Source organism: Schistocerca gregaria, chromosome 5 (assembly GCF_023897955.1).
Source record: "Schistocerca gregaria isolate iqSchGreg1 chromosome 5, iqSchGreg1.2, whole genome shotgun sequence".
In the NCBI taxonomy this organism is placed as follows: domain Eukaryota; kingdom Metazoa; phylum Arthropoda; class Insecta; order Orthoptera; family Acrididae; genus Schistocerca; species Schistocerca gregaria.
The window spans coordinates 543,690,896-543,714,210 of record NC_064924.1 but is presented as its reverse complement, the minus strand read 5'-3'; the positions used below and the strand labels follow the sequence as shown (position 1 = coordinate 543,714,210).

General features: G+C 37.7%; 1 protein-coding gene across 1 annotated transcript in view; it reads left to right on the top strand.

Annotated features, from left to right (window-relative positions):
• The window catches only part of LOC126272070 (E3 ubiquitin-protein ligase MIB1), a 1,610,869-nt gene that overhangs the window by 1,580,353 nt on the left and 7,201 nt on the right, over positions 1 to 23,315 (top strand). Inside the window, exons 14-18 of the mRNA XM_049974615.1 lie at positions 5,562 to 5,743; positions 7,425 to 7,620; positions 14,556 to 14,721; positions 17,684 to 17,737; positions 17,843 to 17,958. Of these exons, the coding sequence (XP_049830572.1) occupies positions 5,562 to 5,743; positions 7,425 to 7,620; positions 14,556 to 14,721; positions 17,684 to 17,737; positions 17,843 to 17,958 (714 nt within the window). The remainder of the gene's footprint in view (positions 1 to 5,561; positions 5,744 to 7,424; positions 7,621 to 14,555; positions 14,722 to 17,683; positions 17,738 to 17,842; positions 17,959 to 23,315) is intronic.

Below are 23,315 nucleotides of genomic sequence, written 5' to 3'. Positions count from 1 at the left end.
CACTGGAGGCGGGCTGCACGATGTTGGGGCGTGAGTGGAAGACGGCCTAACGGTGTGCGGGACCGTAGCCCAGCTTCATGGAGATGGTTGCGAATGGTCCTCGCCGATACCCCAGGAGCAACAGTGTCCCTAATTTGCTGGGAAGTGGCGGTGCGGTCCCCTACGGCACTGCGTAGGATCCTACGGTCTTGGCGTGCATCTGTGCGTCGCTGCGGTCCGGTCCCAGGTCGACGGGCACGTGCACCTTCCACCGACCACTGGCGACAACATCGATGTACTGTGGAGACCTCACGCCCCACGTGTTGAGCAATTCGGCAGTACGTCCACCCGGCCTCCCGCATGCCCACTATACGCCCTCGCTCAAAGTCCGTCAACTGCACATACGGTTCACGTCCACACTGTCGCGGCATGCTACCAGTGTTAAAGACTGCGATGGAGCTCCGTATGCCACGGCAAACTGGCTGACACTGACGGCGGCGGTGCACAAATGCTGCACAGCTAGCGCCATTCGACGACCAACACCGCAGTTCCTGGTGTGTCCGTTGTGCCGTGCGTGTGATCATTGCTTGTACAGCCCTCTCGCAGTGTCTGGAGCAAGTATGGTGGGTCTGACACACCGGTGTCAATGTGTTCTTTTTTCCATTTCCAGGAGTGTATTTTCTTCCTGCTGTGATACGCTTGCGGAGACACTTTTTCACAGTTCACCATGTTACTCTATAATGGGGTTCCTGGCAAACGTGAGAGGAAGACCACAAAAAAGTAGACATCCTAGAGAACATTTTAATCAAAATAAATGAATATAACAACAAAAATAATCAAATATTGATAATATAATGTAAATGGATAGATAAAAAAATCTACTCACCAAGCGGCAGCAGGGAGACACACACACAAAAGGATTTAACTTTTACAGGACTCTGGAGCCAGTGGCTCCTTCTTTTGGGAGAAGAGTTGAAGGGAGGGCAGGAGGGATGAAGGAAAAGGATGTTCAAATGTGTGTGAAATCTTATGGGACTTAACTGCTCAGGTCATCAGTCCCTAAGGTTACACATTACTTAACCTAAATTATCCTAAGGACAAACACACATACCCATGCCTGAGGGAGGACTCAAAACTCCGCTGGGACCAGCCACACAGTCCATGACTGCAGTGCCTTAGATCGCTTGGCTAATCCCGCAAGACAAGGAAAAGGACTGGAGAGGTTTATTGAAAGGGTTATAGTTTAGAAACGTCATCCAGAACCCCAGGTCAGAGGAGACTCCTTTTTTTCCCCATCAGACTTCTGACTGGTTTCATGTGGCCTGCCACGAATTCCTCTCCTGCACTTATCTCTTCATCTCAGAGTAGCACTTGCAACCTACGTCGTCAATTATTTGCTGGATGTATTCCAATCTCTGTCTTCCTCTACAATTTTTGCCATCTACAGCTCCCTCAAATACCATGGAAGTCATTCCCTCATGTCGTAATAGATGTCCTAGCATCCTGTCCCTTCTACTTATCAGTTATTTCCACATATTCCTCTCCTCTTTGATTCTGCTCAGAGCCTCCTCATTCCTTACCTTATTGTTCCTCCAATTTTTCAACATTTGTCTGTTGCACCATAACTAAAATGCTTTGATTCTCTTCATATTGTATATGATCCATCTCTCCCTGTATCTTATCCCTATGTTTTTCAGAATTTTGAACATCTTGCATCATTGTACACTGTCAAACGCTTTTTCCAGGTTGACAAAGCCTATGAACGTGTCTTGATTTTTCTTTAGTCTTGCTTCCATTATTAACCGCAATGTCAGAATTGCCTCTCTTGTGCGTTTACCTTTCCTAAAGCCAAACTGATCATCATCTAGCACGTCCTCAATTTTCTTTTCCATTCTTCTGTATATTATTCTTGCAAGCAACTTGGATGCATGAGCTGTTATGCTGATTGTGCAATAATTCTTGCACTTGACAGCTCTTGCCATCTTCGGAATTGTGTGGATGGTGCTTTTCCGAAAGTCAGATGGTATGTCACCAGACTCATACATTCTACACACCAAATGAATAGTCGTTTTTTTGCCATTTCCCCCAATGATTTTAGAAATTCTGATGGAGTGTTATCTATACCTTCTGCCTTATTTGATCTTAAGTCCTCCAAAGCTCTTTTAAATTCTGATTCTAATACTGGATGGTGGGATTCGAACCCGGGACCAAAGACATTTTGATTGATTATGAGTTAAAGACGATACCCCAAGACCACGGGAGAATTTACTGGATGGGATGAGAAGGAAAGACTGATTGTTGAGGACTGCACTGGACTAGATTTGAAAATTGAGGGCTTAAAGGTGGAAGGCAGGGTAATAGGCTAGAAAGAGATTACTACTAAAACATTGTGCACGAATTAATAAGAGTGAAAAACTGAGTGCATTGTCTGTAATAGAGATGGAAATATTTCTTTCTTCACTACGTTTTAGTTTCCTACATCTTTCATTTTGTAGGTTATCTATTTTTCACTGTCCCCTCTCCCACCTCTGTTACATGCAATGCACTTAGTTTTTCACTCTTATTAACTTGTGCACGATGTTTTAGTAGTAATCTCTGTCTTGCATATTACCTTGTCTTCCACCTTTAAGCTCTCAGGTTTTCAAATCTCATCCAGTGCAGTCACTGACAATCAGTCTTTCCTTCTCATCCCATCACAACTGTACCCCTTTCCCTAAACCTCTCCAATCCTTTTCCTTCACCCCTCTTGCTTCCCCTTCAACTCTTTAGCCAGAAAAAGGAGCCACTAGCTCTGAAAGCTTGTAAAAGTTAAATTCTTTTGTGTGTGTATCCCCCTGCCGCCCCTTGGTGAGTGGATTTTTTTGTCTGTCCAAAATAAATAAATAAATTGCATCATTGACAGGCATAATTAAAAGATTACTAAAAAAGTAAGGTTTCAGCAACAAAAAGGCCTTCTTCTGACTTAGACAACACACACACACATATTCATGCAAACTAAACTCGTACACACAAGATCACTGCCTCTGGATTCCAGGATATGGACTCGACAGCCAGAGACAGTGGCCTTGTGCATGTAAATTGTGTTTCAGTGAATGTGTGTGTGTATTGTCTAATTCAGGAGGAGGCCTTTTGACCGAGAGTTTACTTGTTTAGCAGTTCTTTTGTTGTGCCTGTCAACAACTCAGTATCTCCACTATATTGTGAGTAGCAATCTATCCTTTTCATAATATTGTTATCATTCCATTGATTTTCCTTTGCTTAAATAAATTGATTGTTCGAAATTTTCAAAGAGGACAACCTCCTTAATTCACTTGTGTATTTTTGTGTGAATAGGCTGTTCATATTTCATGAGATTCAATAGCACATCTAAAATTGTCATAGCTATCTGGAAGAGTGTAGAGCAGCATTATTGACAACAGATCACTGTTTATATTGACATCCATTGGTTGAAGAATTCAGTAAGGGATGTGTCACATTACCACTAGGTTGCATTTTGTGAAGAATGAGGCATTTGAGTAGTGTTGCTTTGCGAGCAAGTCCTCTGGATGCATAGATTAAGTCTAGTTCAATCCATACCTGATATGATGTAGTGCAGTTCTTTACTTACTTCAGCTCAATGAGAGTAATGGATATAGCCAAATCTGTGTTTCGCTTTCCTGTCAGCTGCTAGCCATTCTTTGTATGCAGCTTCAGCAGCTGCAAGCATTTCACCTTCACCTGTCACTGCAGTCAATATGTCTCCAGATATGTATCCCTATGTGTTGTTTTGATGTATAATGCTTTCACTCATAGCTTCTATGTGTCATAATTATTGTGTGACGAGGAATCTGGATGAACTCTGTGTCCAACAATCACATGCACCATACTCATCATATTAACAGTCTGACAGGTAGAATTGGACACTAAAGTTTATATGATCATTTCCACACTTTTCAGCTTACAAATTTAAGTTTTCGAATGATGAAGAAATGTTGCTTTTGCTGCTGCGTGACTTGGGCCAATAACCTGTTGGGGTGTGGTTTGAAAATACAGAATTAGGTACTAATGCAACTACAGATAACATTTAATAACAGACAACAAGCTGAAATGAAGACATTGATACCAACCTCCCCCCCCCATCCTCCCCCCTCCAGCACCACCACCAAACACAAATAAAATTAATCAAACACTAGTTTGAAAATCATCATTTCAAAGAAATTTATATTCCATTAAAAAGCTACAGTCTCACAATGAATAAAAAAGATAATAAAAATGTACTTAACAAACACTCACAACTCCAAATTAACCAAGGATGACTACAAAATATACTGCCCCCCCCATACACACAAACCATATTGCAAACAATAAAATATTCAAATACAACGCCAAGGCCAAACTCCAAACAAACAGCTGACAAACACACAACATTTAATCTAAAAAACCGACAAACTGAAACTGGAAACTAACAGTTTGAAAACCAAAATCAAATAAATAATCAGTAACTCAATCCCATTAAACTAAACCATTACTACAAACCAAATCATAAACACAATCATCCAGCACAAAAGCCTGCCATCGCTAACAACAACAATACCCCGCAAAAAACAATCCATTTCAAATATGCTGTCCTCCATGATGTCATGTTCTAAAAGAACAGCCAAATATTTGTAAGAACCAAGTTTGTAAATATGATCACTACTCATTTCACTCAGACCAGTTTGAGCTAAGCCTTTAGGCTCCTGCCTAACCTCCACCTTGAAAAATGTGCAATATTCAAAAAACAACCAACATATTTGTGAGAAACGAGATTGTAAATATGATCGCTACTCATTTCTCTGGCAACAGTTTAAACTGTGCTCTCATGTTTCTGTGTAAGCACGCTCTCCTAAATTATGAAATATCTGCGATAAATAGCATAGTTTACACCAGTTACTAAGATGACCACAAATTACATCCTTCGCATTGTAAATTCATGATGTCACACAGAATGTCACAGTCAGAGCTGACGAGTGGATTTGGTGCATGCACATGACCTGACCTATAGCATAGAGCCAAGAACAGCAGATTTGAAAAGGTGTACACATAGCAACATGTATGGACACCAAAAATATTACATGGCAGTAGAATTTGAATCTCAACATGTTTTAGTATCAATGTGTGGGCACAAAGTGACTGACAGACTCATTTGACCATAAACTTTACCAAACAAACTGACAGGTGCTGTTTATTGCCAATTTCTGCATGATACATTACCTCCCCTATTGGAGAACATTACCCTTGTAGGAAGACAATGTACAGTATGTGGTTTATGCACCAGTAACTTCTGCATTTACCTTAATGTCTACATCAGGACTAATAGTGGCAGGGTCTACAGCAGTTTGCATTCCTCCAAACTCTGTGGGGGCCCACAGTGGTGTTAAGAGCCATGAAAGGAAGCCTTTTCTGTTTTACAGTTTTCATGTCTGGTTTCTCCTCCACCCAATGCAAATTTTGCTATGACATCTGTGTTAGGACCATTGACAGGAAAGCAATATTATTTATGTGGTATTTTGTGTACTCATCTCTGTCTAATATATATAGTTATTAAGTTCTGACATTTGCAGTTGTTGATGGGGCTTGGCAGTCAAGGAGCTGACAAAAAATCATCTGCGTCAATAGCATGCTTCCTTGCTGGCAATGGAGCTGATTTGACAATCAAGAATAAGAAAGGACAGACCCCACTGGATCTCTGTCCAGACCCAAATCTTTGTAAAGCTCTTGCCAAGTGTCATAAGGATAAGGATACGTAAGTATAAGTAACATGCAAGCATGTATGTTATGTTATAAGATAAATATAGCAACTCTATGCAGTTTTATCAACTTCAGCTTCACGGATTTGATGGTCATGTCCATCACCATTTTTGAAAATTACCTTTCCTTTATAGTATTATTACTTCTAGCTTTCTCATAAACAGTATAAATTTTATAGGAGACAAGGTGTATCTGACAGAGCATTAACTCCGAAGAAAGATATTTTGCTCAGTGATTTTTGCCTGTTAGAATCCTGTATGGATCACTGACCTTTTGCTACTTTAATCCCCCGCCCATAACAGATTTCTCTTATCATGAGGTACAGCCTCATTAAATTCATAGTACCCAGAATAATTTCTAGAAGCTGTTCAATTTTAATGGAACCAAGGTAATGGCAAAGCATGATATTGTTGAAATTATTCATTAAATTTTCACACTTTACAGGAAATGTCTGGTGTAGGTCATGCTTCTCTATAAGAAAGTCAAAATAATAGAAGCACAGAATTACACATCAATTATCCTAGCATCAGTCAATTGCAAGATAATGAGTATCTTCAACACAACAATTTGTTCATTTGCAGAGAGGAACCATTTCTCAAATAATCAGCCTGGGTTTATAACAATGCCTCATTTTGTATGTGCATGTTGTCTTGTAAGTGGTTGATACAAATGGACATTTAGCTTATTTCATCTTAGATTTCAGAAATCCATTCATCATTGTTGACTGATAATAAAGACACCATCATTCCAAAGCCTCCTCAAATATGTGATTGCTTCATAGAATTTTTAACTCTTAGTCCAGTATATTTTTATGCTGGATAATTAATGTTTAACAGAAACGAAAGTAAAACAAGGTGTGCCAGTAGGAAGTATAATAGAACCATTAAGGTCCTCAGTATCACAAACAGTTAATAAGATAAGCCAGCAGCACTTTCAGATAGTTCCATGATGATGATGATGATGTCTACAGTGAAGCATAGTCACTGGAATAATGTAAATAAATCGACAGAATTTCTACTTGGTGTGCTGAATGGTAGCTCTCTTTTATGTAGGAATCTCGGAAAGAAACATTATGTTCACACAAAAGTTGCATATTTAGAGAAATTGTTTTTGGGGACACACTACAACAGTTTTACTGCCACCATCATAAATCCAGTAAAGGGATCACAAAAAAGAGAAAAGGGTTTAGGGGACACATTGAGATATATAGACAATAATTTTTCCTTCAGTTCTTAAGTGAATGGAGTATTACACCAGATTGAGAATGTAGGTAAGAAGTACCCTCTGCCATGCAGTATATGATAGAAATAGTGCACTTGGTTCTGTTAGAAAATGAAGATATTTTGAAAATAATATAATGTTTCATTACATCATTTGACTTATAGCTTGTAGTAAGTATGTCATTTTTTAAGCCTTAAACTTAACTTGGAGCACAAATTTTTCCATCATCAACAAGTTATATGCTGTGGAAGCATTCTAGGAAACTGTAACATTCTCTCATCTTACACGTATTTATGACTCCCTGCCAGAACTATGTATATGATATAGAAACCAGATTGCTAGGTTAGTATACATAGTAATGATGATAATACTTTTCCTTTACAAAGCAATAAATAATTTTGTCATAGTTCATTCTGTTTGTCATATATAGCATTAATTAATTTTTTTTCCTTCAGGGACCAGATTGAACCACGCCCTTCTGATGGAAGCAACGGTGATGACTGCGTAACACTAGATGAATGCTTGGTCTGTTCTGATCTGAAGAGAGATACACTCTTTAAGCCATGTGGTCATGTTGCATGTTGCTCAGTTTGCTCCCCAAGAGTCAAAAAATGCCTCGTGTGTCGGGAACCTGTCATTGCCCGCATTAAGGTACTGTTAGCATATACAGAATAAAACGATTTTTGAGCTTTCATTGTACTACTACTACTACTACTACTACTACTACTGTAAATTTTCTCACTATAGTGCCTTGTAGCTTAGTAACAAATAAATAACCAATAAAATTTTAGATCCAGCCTCATCAGGCCATGAGAAAGGAATATATGCTGGCCACTATGTAATTCCATATTAACAATTAACATATGGTTTTATCTTGCACCCAAACCTCCAGATGTCAGACACTCAAATTGATACCAAATGTTGTATGTTGATAGAGTATCAACCAAAACATCAATTTAGTTCATGCTGTGTGCTGTTGTCCAGTAAAACTTGCGTAAACTGTATTTAAAAATAACACCAGACCTACAGAGCACAGGAAAAGCATGTCTGTGAGCAATTGTTTCGAAGATCCAGCCTCGGTGAGTAGGGAAAGCGTGAGTTTGTCGTATCAAAGGTACTACTTTCAAACCCAACTGCAGTCAATTTTTTAAAACTGTTTATGCGTGAAACTGTTATATGAGAGAACATTTTTCCTGCCACGTAAAAGGACTTTTTGGAGTTAGTAGCAATGTTCTTTTGACAGTCTGCTTTCGCATTGTTAGTTGAAAGCAACAAACCTACAGAGTAACAATATTAGAGAAGGAAAGTTGCTACTCACCATATAGTAGAAATGCTGACTTGCGATAGGCACAACTAAAAGATTCATACAATTATAGCTTTCGGCCATTAAGGCCTTTGTCAACAATAGACACACACACACACACACACACACACACACACACACACACACACACACACACACACAAACGCAACTCACACACACGTCTGCAGTCTCAGACAACTGAAACCACCCTGTGAGCAGCAGCACCAGTGCATGATGGGAGTGATGACTGGGTGGGGGGTAAGGAGGAGGGTGGGGCGGGAGGGGGAGGGAAAGTATGGTGGGGGTGGCGAACAGTGAAGTGCTGCAGTTAGATAGAGGGCAGGAGAGAATGTGGGGAAGGGGGGAGGGGGGGGTAAGTTGCGGAAAGGAGAGAAATAAAAAGAAATTAAAAGACTGGGTGTGGCAGTGAAGTGACGAGTGATGACAGTGACTAACGAAGGTTGAGGCCAGAAGAGTTATGGGAACATAGGATGTATTGCAGGGAAAGTTCCCACCTGCGCAATTCAGAAAAGCTGGTGTTGGTGGGAAGGATCCATATAGAGTACATTTTCATAGATAAGTGTGGTGTTCTGTGGCACATGTCCAGCAGAACACCACACTTATCTATACAAATACTCTATAGGTGTGCTACTTTCAACAAACAAAGTGAAAGCCAAACATTGGTAAAAACTCCAAAAAGTCCTTTTACGTGTCAGAAACTGTTATACGTATAACAGTTATATGGGAGTATAACAGTTTCACACGTAAACAGTTAAAAAAAGATTTTCATAAATGGTATCTGAATGCAGGACCTGTGGTACGCCAACCTCACACTTTACCAACTCTCCTATGTGGGGTTACTTTTAGCTACCATTTACACATGTTTCCCTGGATTACAACACACAGCATGAACTAAATTGGTGTTTTGGTTGATACTCTATCAACATACAACATTGGGCACCAATCTGAGTGTAGGACATCTGGAGGTTTGGGTGTTAAATAAAAAAGGATGATCAATTTCCTGTCTCAATAAAAACTCCAAATCTGCAAAGGAATCGGATGAAATGAATTTAGTATGTTCACCATATGTGTTTTGTAGAACATGGAAAGCTACAGAGTAGTAAAACAATATTATATGTGACCGAGCCACTGAATGTTTCCTGATGTAGTGGTTCCAGTTGAATGTATTTGGCATTTAGGGCTGCAGTAATAACCCATGTCAATGGTGTACAACATCACCCACGACATTTGATCAGTATACTGCTGGAAATTATATATAGTGTTTCAAAAATAAGCATTTGATATTACAAGAGATATGTGAATGAAGGTAGAAACAGAGGATAAATCTTACTTAAACACAGGACTATTAGGTTTTAATTTTCAAAAAGACCGTTTTACAAGGGTCTGTGTTTTACAAGCATGCTTATGTGACTTTGGGCTACTTTGTCCAGTTACATTAAGAATCAAAGTTTTCATTTAGCTTTCACAAATAATCAGTTGTGCCTTCAATCGAAGCCACAACATGTTCAGACAATAGTCAAAATCATGGACATACTGCAGTCACTGCTGTCACTATGTGGCATCCCATTTCACCCATAGTTGTGGGAAGTGAAGGCTTTCACAAACATACACAAAAACAACTCTGCTGCTCCATCGCAGAGGCAATTCATTGTCAAAAAATGCTCTTGCATGCAGGTGCGAATACATTAGCACTTCATTCTGTTGAAAAATGACATTTTTGGTTTGTTCTCACAATTGTGGAAAAGCAAGATTTCCAACATATGCAGGCTGTTGTATTTTCCACAAAAAAGAATTGACCCTAAATCATTTCTAAAGGAAAGGTGCAATTCACATAACTCTGCAAATCATTGTTTATCAGCATCATGAAGGGCATTTTAGTAATTAAATACTATATGGTTTGAAACACAAAAGTCACTGCAAAACATGCCAGACAGACATGTGAACAATGGCTATCTCTCAGCTGTCACAATAAATAGATTTTTGTGGACCATGTGCAAAACTCAATTGAAAGCACTCTACATCTTGAGCAAGCATATGGAGAAGGACCTGTGGATTTCCCATTATGTAAACAACCAATATCTTGGCATGTCCATCAAATGCTTTGAGCTGCAGAAAAGAGCAGTTCCATACTCTCAGCATAAATCAGTGACACAGAGAAAGTGAGCAAGCTAGCTGCATCTGGGTACCCATACCGACAATCATGTGAATCAGAAAGTTACAACTGGTGCCGAGGTAAACTTTTAATTTCAATATACGGGTTCGTCTTCACTTGTGTAGAAGATATAGTCTTATGAAATCGGATGAGTTGCACTGAAATTCCGTGTACTATGGAAGGTGGCATTCATCTCTGTAGCTTCTGACAATTACTTGTTCTTTATTTTGCATATACCCAGGCAGTTCTCATAGGAACAGTAATTTGTTGTTAATTTGTACTCAGTTATCAGACTGATATGCAAGCAGAGAAACCAGACAAATGGCTGTATGTCATATCAAATTTGGTGGCCCACTGACTTGATTTCACTCCTTATTGGGATTTGCTTGTTTCTTATTATGCATTCACACATTATCACCCTGGCATCATATCCTATGAGGAGTGGGATTGTATGATTCAAGGAAACACATTCTTGGATGCCAACCATAATATAGTACCTTTCAGCATGACTGACCCACCGTAGTGAGCTCTCAGGCCACACTTAATGATATCAGGCAAAACAATGTACAAATATCCCCTACAGTACTTGATGTTGAGAGGGTACTACTCATCACCATTTATTTCACATGTCCAAACTAATTGGTATTTCTCACTCTTCAAACGTATTCATCTCTTCCTACTGATAGGTGTGCACTTGAGGAGTAAATTTAGGGTTGGAGGGTAGTCTTAAAAACTTTATGGCCTGTTGCAGATTTTTAATTATGAACTGGAGTCATATTGTGATAAAAGATCCAGTTGTTTGGTTTTGGATAGCTAATGTAAATTTAGGCTGTTAGTGTTAATGTAACCAACTTTTATAATAGGCACCAAAATGATCAAGAAGTATCTTTGTATTGAAACTAACACCTGAAGAAAGATCCACAGTGCTTGAAATGCATTGTGCATTGGTAATTAAAGCACTGACAATAATGATATAGCGAAGCAAACTCGCATCTGTTTAACTTGTCTGACTAAAATTATATATATGATGTGACAATTTGTTGACAGAAAGACTAATCTGATTTTTGTTATTGTTGTTATCAGTTAACATGCGTCCCTTATATTTAGAATGGATATTGAACAGTTGGTTCATAATTCTTTAGCTCCACCATCTTTAATGCTCTGGTGTTTAATTTAGTTTTATACATGGATCATATTTCACAATCAGATCAGGCATGTCATTTTGCAAGTTTTATACAGAATACACAAAATTTTTCACAAATTCATCATTGATACAGAAAAAATTAAGTAACAGATGATCAATATCACCTAGATACTGTAGGTTCAGCAAAAAACACTAAGAGAATAAAATTTTTTAGTAGTAATAATAAAGATGAATATTAGTAGCCTGCATTAATTTACACAATAATTTTGTAGGTATAAGGAAAGCAGACAAAGTAGTACAGGGTGATTCAAAATTCCTCTTACAGGCTTCTAGGGGCTGCAGAGGGGACTAAGTAGACATTTTGATGAGGATCTCATGTCTGGAAATATACCTTTAGAGTGTAAATTTCCCACTTCACTGTATGCAAAAGAGCTGAGAAGAGGAAGCCATCTTCAGTCCTCGTTGTAATTATGACATTACAGAACACGTTCGTCCGACTACAACAGTGGCACTGTAGTGGTCCACAGTCACGGCACACATGACTGTGAGGAGGAATCCTTTGTCATGTAGAAGAGAACCCAAGGACGAGTACTCGAAATGTCATCCTGCCATGTCCTCGTACATCACACAGATCACAGGCCATTGTCTTTGATGGCTGCATACCATGAAGTGGGAGATTTGAAAGTGATCTGATCCTCAAACTGATTTTACATCCAAATGGTACATTCCTGGACATAGGTGTGTTATCAAAACTTCATGTACTAATTCTCCTCTACGAACCTTAGAAGCTTGTAATACCAATTTTGAATCACCCACTATATGTATGCCATGCTGCAGAACAATACTAAGATATTTATATAAACTGAAATAGTATTTTTTAAATAATATGTGTATGCCATAATTCAGAAAATATTAAGACATCTATACAAGCTGAAAAACTGTTGTTTACATCATATTTGCACTGATACACAGAATCATGAACCAATTTTCCACTTAGTCTATTTGTTCTTTTCTTCTTTACTTTCAGCATTTCACTTAGTCTTCATCTTTTTCCCTCGTCAGGAAGTTGATTTATACATGGAGAATTTTAAATTTACTTTTTGTTCTATGAATCTGTCTGCAAGTATTGCTTCATCTTATACCAACATCCTGAGATGAGATGTTACTTCAGTTTTCTCTTGAAAATTCCTTTATGCCCTTTACGCTAAGTAGCAGTGATGAAATAATGTCACTTCATTTCTAGGATGCCAACATTATTGACATGTTCCACATCATAACATTTATCATGAATTTGATCTACAAATGAATGAATGAACGACTTAAGGAAGGAAGGAAGATAGATAGGTAGATAGATAGATTAGGGATTGACGTCTTACTGATATCAAGGTGTTAGAGATGGAGCACTAGATCGTAATAGTTCAAGGATGTGCAAGGAAATCAGCCTTCCTCTTGCAGAGAAAACATCCTGTCATTTGTGTGGAGCGATTTAGGGAGATCACAGAAGACCTAAATCTCGATGCCCAGATGTGGATTTGAACCATTATCCTCCAGACTGCAAGTTCAGTGTGCTAATCACTGTGACACAGCAATTGGTAATTTAATCTAGGGAACAAGTAACAAACTAATTATTGTAATTTTCTCTAGTTCTTATGTAAAAAGTGCTGTACATTTTAGTATTAAAAGAAGTCTTGTCTGATACAAGTATAAACTTGGTACAGTTAATATTTTAAATTTATTTTTGCGATATTCGCATGGTGTTAGTTTCCATATGCATGAGATGGCTTTCTCTTAAAGTTTTATAATTATCTGAATGCGTAAATCTGCTGCTCCTCACCCTTCTGGTATACAGCACACAATATGCATGGGAAGACAAGCCCATGGTTTCTGTGTCCATCATATAGGTTTCTCCATGTCATAAATTTTGTCACTCTTTTTCCACAAACCTAGTATAGTCCACTTCTACTATGTCTGCATCCCCTATGCTCAGGATAAAATCCCCTGAGGCATCAGTTCTGTTTGATTATTTTCTTTAAAATATCTCTCTGCCATTTGCATGTTCTCATTGGCTCTCCCTTCTACAACATTTATTGAGTCGCCACATACTAGTTAAGTTGTATCATCACTATACTTAATCACTTTTTTATATACTGCAGTGCACGTGCCAATTATATGCAAGATAAAGAGCAGAGGTCTTAATACTGAACTCAAAGTTACTGTACTCCATACCATACAGAAATTCGTAGTAGACTTTTTCTCTGTATGTATGTTTTATTTCGACACAGTTGCCTGTTTTCAATAAAGTTTTTTGTAAAATATGCAGCTATTCCTGTTACACCATAGCAGTGGAGTTTCTCTGGAAGAATTCTTTGACAGACAGAATCAGAAGCTTCAGAAAGGTCTGACTGTATAGCAGACACTTTCCTTTGGTCATCCAGGGCCTCACACTGAAGTCTTTATGGATCTTTCATTTCTGAACCAATGTTGTGCTTCATTTAAGATATTTTGTTCCTCTATGAAGTTTACAAATCTATCTTTAATCACTATTTTGTACAGAACAGTTATGGGTCTATAGTTTCCTGAATCTCTTTTAAATGTTGGCACTCCCTTGCTCTTGTTTAAACATTTTAGAAATAATCCTTTCTTCATGTCTAAAGTTATCAAGAGAGGCTTTGCAAGATATCTAGCACAGTGTTTTACCAGTTTTTTGACATGCCATCCAAGCCCGCTGTATTATTATTTTAGCACTCCAGTAATTTTTTAAAATAAACTTCCCATTCCTCTGTAGGAGTAGGTACAGTAAAGAACAATATTCTACACACACACACACACACACACACACACACACACACACACACACAAATAATAATGTAATAAATAAATATTAGATTTGACAAATAATTGAATTAAGTGTCTTACTTGCTTCTCTTTCATTATATGAGTATGGTTTCTTATTGGTTTTGTTCTAGATTGAAGAGTGTGTAGTTTGTTCAGACAAGAAGGCATCCGTGCTCTTCAAACCTTGTTGCCACATGTGTGCTTGTGAAGGTTGTGCAGCACTTATGAAGAAATGTGTTCAATGTCGAGCACAGATAGATCACATTGTGCCTTTTGTCATATGCTGTGGAGGTATTGGTAAGAAGCATTGCAGTGATATTAATTCAGCTATACACTGTAGCATTCTTTTCTTCTCTTATGATTTGTTTACACATTTTTTGCATTTATGTTCAATGAGTTGGAGCAGTTTTATATAAGCTTCTGCTTCTACAATTATTTATGTGGAAGCCCTAATTTTATGACAACAGTAATAAGTAAGGACATCTTTTCATTTTCAAGGCATTGTTTACTTGCAGGTATGAGTTTTCAAAGTAAAAAAAAAAAGGTTTTTGAGAAACAATGGGTGTAATATTATATGCAGACTCAAAAGACTCTTAGCAAGATAGCTGAATCAAAAGAAGTCAAATGACTCTGGCCACTATTGACTCTTTCTGATCTCTGCCAATTTCAGCTAACAGATGATGCTTTGTGTAATGCATATACATCCATGAAAACAGAAGTGATACATTGAATTTACGATTATGCAAATATGAGGGCTATCCACAAAGTACATTACGTTTTGGAATTAAAAATAAATAATGTATTGGAAATTTTTTTTATTATATGCAGATGAAAGCCATACTTAAATACTACTTTTCTACATAGTTGCCATTTAAATTAAGGCACTTATCGTAGCGATGGACGAGCTTGGAAATTCCTTCGTCATAAAATTTGGCCGCCTGTGCCTTCAGCCTCGTGGTTACCTCTTTTGGGACAGAAAAGGTGTGATTTTTGTGGATTTCCTGGAAAGAGGCACTGCAATAAACTCTCAAAGCTATTGCCAAACTCTGCACAACCTCAGAAAAGCAATACAAAACAAGTGTAGGGGAAAGTTGGGCTCAAAGATCTTGTTGATTCGCGGCAACACACGGGCCCACACGGCAAATGCCACTCGTGAAGTTCTCGAATCTTTTAAGTGGGAGTTGTTTCCTCATCCGCCTTACAGTCCCGACCTGGCACCGAGCGACTTCCACTTATTCCCAGCAATAAAGAAGTGGTTGGCTATGCAGCGTTTTGATGACGACGCACAGCTTTAAGAAGAGGTAACCAAGTGGTTGAAGGCGCAGACGGCCGAATTTTACGACAAAGGAATTTCCAAGCTCATCCATCGCTACGATAAGTGCCTTAATTTAAATGGCAACTATGTAGAAAAGTAGTATTTAAGTGTGGCTTTCATCTGTATATAATAAAAAAAATTCCAATACTTTATTTATTTTTAATTCCAAAACGTAATGTACTTTGTGGATAGCCCTCATATCATGTGTAACTGAGTTTCTAATCATCTAATTTATTGGCATGTTACACACAGTTTTGGCCACTAGTATGAATTCTTTCAGTTTAACTACTATCTGCTACCTTGTCAAATGTTTTTTTGGAGTGTGTAGAGGAGTAGGTAAAGGTAGTTGCATCTGCTGAAATCCATGTTTCATGATGTATGTGCAAAAATAACTCTTGAAAAGAGTATTGAAGCATAAGATTGCGGCTTCAGTTCATGAGCTGACATGATCGACATACGATTTCTATATCCTTAAAATTCCTCCGTACTGTTACTCAACTGGAACACTATTTAAAAAACCATGACAAATTAATTTTTTATCCCCACTTATTTCTTTCGTTCTTATTTCCCCACTGTAAGTGCATAAACAAAATACTTATTTAATGAAATGTAATTCTTTTTTTTTTTTTTTTTTTTTTTTTTTTTTTTTTTTTGGTACAATGTTGTGAAAGATCACGAAGTTTGTATTATACATGCAAATTTTTAAAACAAAAAAGGGTATCATGTTTCATAATTTCCTTGTATATATATTCTACCTGTATATCTAATCACATAATTTAACAAAAAATATGCAATAATTATGAAATATTTTTTCTGACTGCAACAGGGAAGCCATCAGAATTAAATTAAACAAGCAGTTACAGATGTACTGGATTTATCAAGTAAGCACTGCAGACACCACTTCTGGATTCCAGAATTCAACAATACGTTAAAAAAGTCCTGTTTGTGTGTGTAACAAAACACTCAAATCCTTGCTGATTTGATAGCACCTGTCTCTTGTTCGCAGCTCATGGTCTAGTGGCTAGCATTGTTGCCTCTGGATCAAGGGGTCCTGGGTTAGATTCCCGGCCCGGTTGTGGATTTTCTCTGTGCAGGGACTGGGTGTTTTTGTTGTCCTCATCATTTCATCATCATCATCATCATTTGTGACAGTGGCTAGATTGGATTGTGTGAACATTGGACTGTGTCAAAATTGAGACTTTGTACGGGCATTGATGACTGCACAGTTGAGTGCCCAACCCAAATATCATCATCATCATAATCATTATAGCACCTGCCTCAAGCTATTTCTGAAACCAGTCAGTGACTCAAGCTATAGTTAATAATGGACTAAAGAGTGCAATAGTAGTACTGATTTTGACAAGCAAACAGATCAATCTCACGCCTACCTGTTTTCTCAAAGGTATGTTATGACAGAGTGCTTACTGACCTTCCAATAAGTTGTTAAAGACCTCTCAGTTTTTCTTCATTAAAGATTTATTCACACAGATTTATTTTTTTGCTCTCAGAAATGAAGGTGTGACCTAAGCTACAAAAACTGTCCCATAGTATAATAAGAGCTTTGATTGTCACATCATAATATTTAGTTTGAAAACGCATTTTCTTACCAAAAAAAAACAATAATTTGCAGGCCCTAGGAATAGAAACATCTAGATGAAACTGTGGTGTCAACATGGACAAAACTTTAGGAAGCTTACCGCAAAAAGAAAAAAAAAACTGTCTAGTTTGTACGTGCAAGACATTCATGGCAAGGTGTTACTATAATTTGTGTGCTTCACCTAGTAGATATTTAAATAGACAACAAAAACTGACAACATACAATGAATATCTTTCCTCTTGTTACAACTTAGTGTTTCTCATTCATTAACTAACTGCTTAAAACAGAAATGAAGCTATCACTTTAAATTTTAGTAAAAGAGTGCTTGTTTTCTTCATATGTTTCAGGAACCATATCTGATGTGCAACCTGAATGTGAGGAGACTCAAAATGCCACTTTAGGTATCATATCATCTAAAATATTTTGTCTTTGTAAATATGTATCTCACACACATCCTAGTTTTACAGTTTATAAAAATACATAAAATTATGTATGTAATGTTTCAGCTACAGTTATAGAACCAGTTTCGCTGACAGGAGCACTCATGAACAATGGTATCCGTGATACGTCCAACTCAGACATACAGAAACTTCAACAGCAGCTTCAGGACATCAAGGAACAGGTAACCTGACATCTATTGATCTATTGTACTTCCAACCATGTTATGTTAAACATTACTTTGAATGCACTAAGGTTTTGGAGGTGAAAGTGTAGGGAGATTACATTCATAATTCTTATTAGATCACAAAATGTCAGATATACCTAGTCACCTACATCAATCAGAATGATGAATATGGTGATATGTGACAATATTTTAACCATAAAAATTTTTACCCATTACATATTCTACTGCCTGCAAAAGGAATTCACAATAGTCATTCACATCTTTTAATTAAATCTGATCTAATCCAGTATCATTTCAAACTTTGTACTGTTGTCATAAATACTGCACTGATGCTTTGTTTTTGCATTGCTGATAACTGCCACTTCTCAATCCTCTGAGACATGTTAAGGCACACCACCTTGACCGTCCCCTATGTGTTCGCAATTTGTTGACAAGGACTGCGGTGTGCTCTGGAAGTATTAACATGCTAAGCTGTATTATTTTCCTGAATGATTCCTAGCTTTTCTGTTTGGCTTTCTCAGTTAGTCCAAGGTCCACCCCACTGTGGATTTGCAGAGGAAGATACAGGAAGTGGACAAAAATATGGAAGCACAGTGAGAAATGCATACTTGAACACAAATGCAGATGGTAGTCAAGCCTGCAGGTTGTGCCATTGTATCTGATCACACATGACACTTTTATAATGTTCTCAATTTGTTGCAAGTGTCAGTCATGGTAAGAACAGTGTTCTGTGTAATTGTGACTGCATTATGGATGCTTTCATGACCCGGTAGCGAAACTGCTCAGTGTTTCAAGAGGCATCATACCGAAGATTTATATCGCATTCAGAGAAAGTGGGAAAAACATCATCCATTAAGTCACGACATGAATGAAAGTGTGTATTGAGTGGCTGTGATGGACAATCATTGAAGAGGATTGTGATGAAAAATAAGAGAACAACAGCTACAAAAATCACTGTAAAACTGAATGTCACACTTGCAAACCATGTCAGCACCAAAACAACACAAAGGGAGCTCCATAAGCAGGGAAATGCAGGGTGAGCTGGAATTCCAAAACCACTCATCTGTGATGCAAATGCCCATAGCAGGAAAACATGATGCTGAAGCCATAAAACCTGGACTCTGGAGCATTTGTTGGATGAGTCCCGTTTCACAGTGTTTCCAACTCCTGGCCAAGTTTATTTTCCAAGAGTGAAACATGATGGGGGTTCGGTGATGATTTGGCCAGCCTTATCAGTGTATTCTATAGGCCTCATGGTTACTCAGTAAGTTCACAATACTGCCAAGAATTATGTGACCATTGTGGCTGTCAGGCCAATTCCGTGGTGCAATGCTTGTTCCCAATAGTTATGCTGTGTGCAAAGAAGACATTGCACCTGTTCACACAGCTTGCATTGTGAAAGACTGGTTTCGTGGGTGCGGAGGTGAATTGTTACATCTTTCCTGACCACCACATTCACCACATCTGAATATTTGTGGTCTACTTTGGAGAGAAGGATGCATGATCACTATCCACTTCCATCATCATTACCTGAACGTGCCACTATTTTGCCGAAAGAATGATGTAAGATTCCCTTGAAAACCATTCAGACCTGTATTTATCCACTTCGAAACAACTGGAAGCTGTTTTGGATGCAAATACTTTTCCTACACCGAATTAGGCAGGATAAAGTGTTTTGTTTTTGGTGTTACCATATTTTTGCCTACCAGTGTTTCTATATTTCTGCCTACTCCTTGTATAATGGAGATTCTCATTGGAAGTGCCAGTGGAAATGTACTCTTCGATTGTGATGATAGTGATGACTCTTCAATGGAACCACAGCGCAGCAGTCCATATCCATGTCTGTTTCTACAGGTGATGAAAGTTCTTCAGAATCTGGATGGTAAGAAAATGAGAATAACACACTTCAGCAACTCATTAGATGAAAGAAAGTAATTTTCATCTTGTAGTTCATGAATTGATGATTCAGCTATGAAGTGTGTATTAGGACAAGATACCAGTCTTCTGTCATTTTTCCTGGTATTTGTAATTTTTTATGGTATTTGTAATCGAAGGTCTGATGTCACCTATAGCAGATTAGACCAATAGATTTTATATATAGACATAAGACAGAATCAGTGCAGTCTCATTTGTCAAGATGGAAAGAATTGGTATATGTGGAACAGTAGTCATTTGTTGTCTGCTTATGGCTTGTGTGAAAAAGCAGAAAATTAATCACTATTGGTCCACAGACATAAACTTGAACATTCCAGTTTTCATAGAAATTCTGTTATTTTTGAGGAAGCATAATTTTAATGACAACTGTGCTTATATGGGGAAAGGTTATCAAATATTAGAACGATTGTTCACAAAGTTTCTGCAACATTCCACATTCACACTTCACTTGAAGTTTGTACAGTAGTCCACATAGCACTTCACCCATATCAAAAGGTTTAAATTGATGAATTCTGTGTTGTTCAAATGATAATTATCTTTCAAGCAGTACTTCTCATCCAAAATAAGTAAATCTGTAATAAAAGCATTGTACTGGGCAGCTGTATGACTCATTTTATGTCATGGCTTTATTGTGCATATGGGTGGAATGAAGGAATTTGGTTTCCAATTTGGGGAAAAGGGGCAAAACTCATAAAATCATATTTGAACATCTTTATGATACAAATCGGTATTCGAGACCAGCCTTTTCTCTATTTTCACAACCCTGCTTTGTGACACCACAGAAATGTCTGGGGGGAAAAAAACTGACAAAGACTCAGGAAACCACAATGTCTTGCAGGTTACAAGTTAAGTACGGGGGCAGTCAGCCATACTGATGTGCTATTGAGATTAGTGAAATCAATGTGGAATACAGAGAAGTGTGTAACTTACCTGATCTGTAAATTCACCTTCAATGATCCCATAATCTGTAGTTTTAAAATTACTCTCATGTAATTAATGGGTTTGACTAATATTTGACAAAGTACATACACTACACTGTAGCACATACTTTTCAATTCCCTCATATTTATTGGAACACAATTTTATTTTTATGGTGATCTACTTTTTAACATTCAAGGGTCTTAATACTTAAACCAGGTAGGCAAATTACACTTGTTAACAAAGTGTCACATTTCACTGGTGGAGATTAGAGTACTGACATACAAATATGATACACAAATAATTTCTCCCAAATGATGTTAATGTAATGTTTGATACCCACAGACCAAGTACATGTTGTAAATTTGCAACAGACTCCAAGAAAGCTAACCAAGGACTGACAGAGGTGTAAACATTTTAATAATTAAACAGGGATTGTAACATGAGATGTATTTTTGGATAACTAACCCAGGACTGATGTTGATAGTAAAACAAAGATGACTATTAGCAACCAGAATTTGGTTTTACATATTAATTAAGAACATGAAAAAGAGCAAAAGATAACACAGTATCATAACAAGCAAGAGAAAGTTGGTTTAACTTAAACCATAACTTTTATTGCCAGAAACAAGACAAATTTTTACTGTTTCATATAAATAATTTCTATTTCTGTAGGTATTCCAAGGCCCTGCCATGAACTATTAAACCATGAAATTTTCCAAACCAAATACGTAGCAAACTTACAAGGTGTTCTAACATAAGTGGGCATTTCTGGAAATCAGAGCTAGAGAACTATGAGACTGAATTGTGGATATAGTCACAAGTTAAGATAGGGACATTCCAGAACACTAGAACTTTGGTTATGAGTAATTTTTTTAAACAGAAAGTGTTTTGAGCATGGGAGGGGGAAGGAGCAAATACTTGTGGGGGAGAATGAGGCCATTGAAATGAACTGTACCAATTTAGCCAGAAACATGTATTAGCTCACTGTGGATCTAAATGTGTTTCTAATGAACCTTAAATTATGACTATATTAAAAACAAAGATTCCAAGACTTACCAAGCGGGAAAGCGCCGGCAGACAGGCACAATGAACAAAACACACACACAGAATTACTAGCTTTTGCAACCGATGGTTGCTTCTTCAGGAAAGAGGGAAAGACGAAAGGATGTGGGTTTTAAGGGAGAGGGTAAGGAGTCATTCCAATCCCGGGAGCGGAAAGACTTCCCTTAGGGGGAAAAAATTATGACTATTTTTGTATGAAAAATAAAATTTGCATCGATGTTAGGATTGTTCCAAGAACATCAATTTTTTTCTTGGGTCTGCACATTTAAAATGCTCATGCTCTCCACATAGTAGTAACAGCACCAAAAATGTTGAGTTCCATCTGTCTCTGGTAAGTGAACTGGTTGAAGCTTATTTCATACACAGGTGAAGGCAGAGAAAGACGCTCTGATGACAGTGATCCTCTACTACTTAATGGGAGAAATTTTCCAGACTCAAAGAAAGGTATGCCACCAGGGGATTGATGCACAGTCCACTATAAACAAAGTGGGCTGAGAAACCAGTTACAAATACAGAACACGCACATATTACTACAGAATGTGCACTGTATCACTACATTATGCTATGTTTCGAAGCTTATGATACAAATAAAAATATAGATAGTTTTAGCTTTGCCAGTCCAAAGCCTGGGGAAAAAAGGATGGAAAAATATACATAGTAGGTATAAAATGAATTCACTTAAAGAGTTCCCGACTTTTAAAACTCTCTCCAGGTGAATTACTGCATTGACATACACAAAAACATCACAGATTTCAGGTGCTGGAATATCTATTTTGTGTGTGGAGTACAAAAATTAAAAACACAACTTACAATGTTTCAGTGAAACAAGGATATACTTAAATGTCTGTTTACAAACCACAAATATTATTGGGGGACCAACAAAAAGTAATAGAACTCTTGACGATTTGGTATTGAAGATTGCCTGGAGACATTTTTTGGGTTCGTGCTCAAGAAGTAATGGTAAGCTTGCAAAGAGTTTTGTGGCATACAGATGTTGTCCCTTCCCAGCTGTTTGTAGTGGAGTTTTTTTTTGTACCGATGAACAGGAATAGTTAAACACTTCAGAAGTTACAGTAAAAAAAATAAAAAAGTTTACACCAAAGGAAGCTTAACTGGAGACAACCAACCATTTCAGTGTCGCAGAAAGTTATCTAAAATTAAAGCAACCTTTTGGTTACCTACTAGACAAGACAGTGTCTGTGCCTTACTAACACTCTTTACACAGTGTACTTATAACAGGTAGACCATCTGTCTGTTTGCGATGGAGCACTCGTTTTTCTCTACAGAGTTTCCACAATTTTCCCCAAGTGAGATTCTCAGACAAGTTTTAGCATTTTTCCCTGACAAATAATGAGATCTCAAGTGTAAGTAAAGACATAAGTTGAGAAAAAAATGTAAGGACTTCTGTATTTCTCCCTGTGCGAGCAAAAATCTTA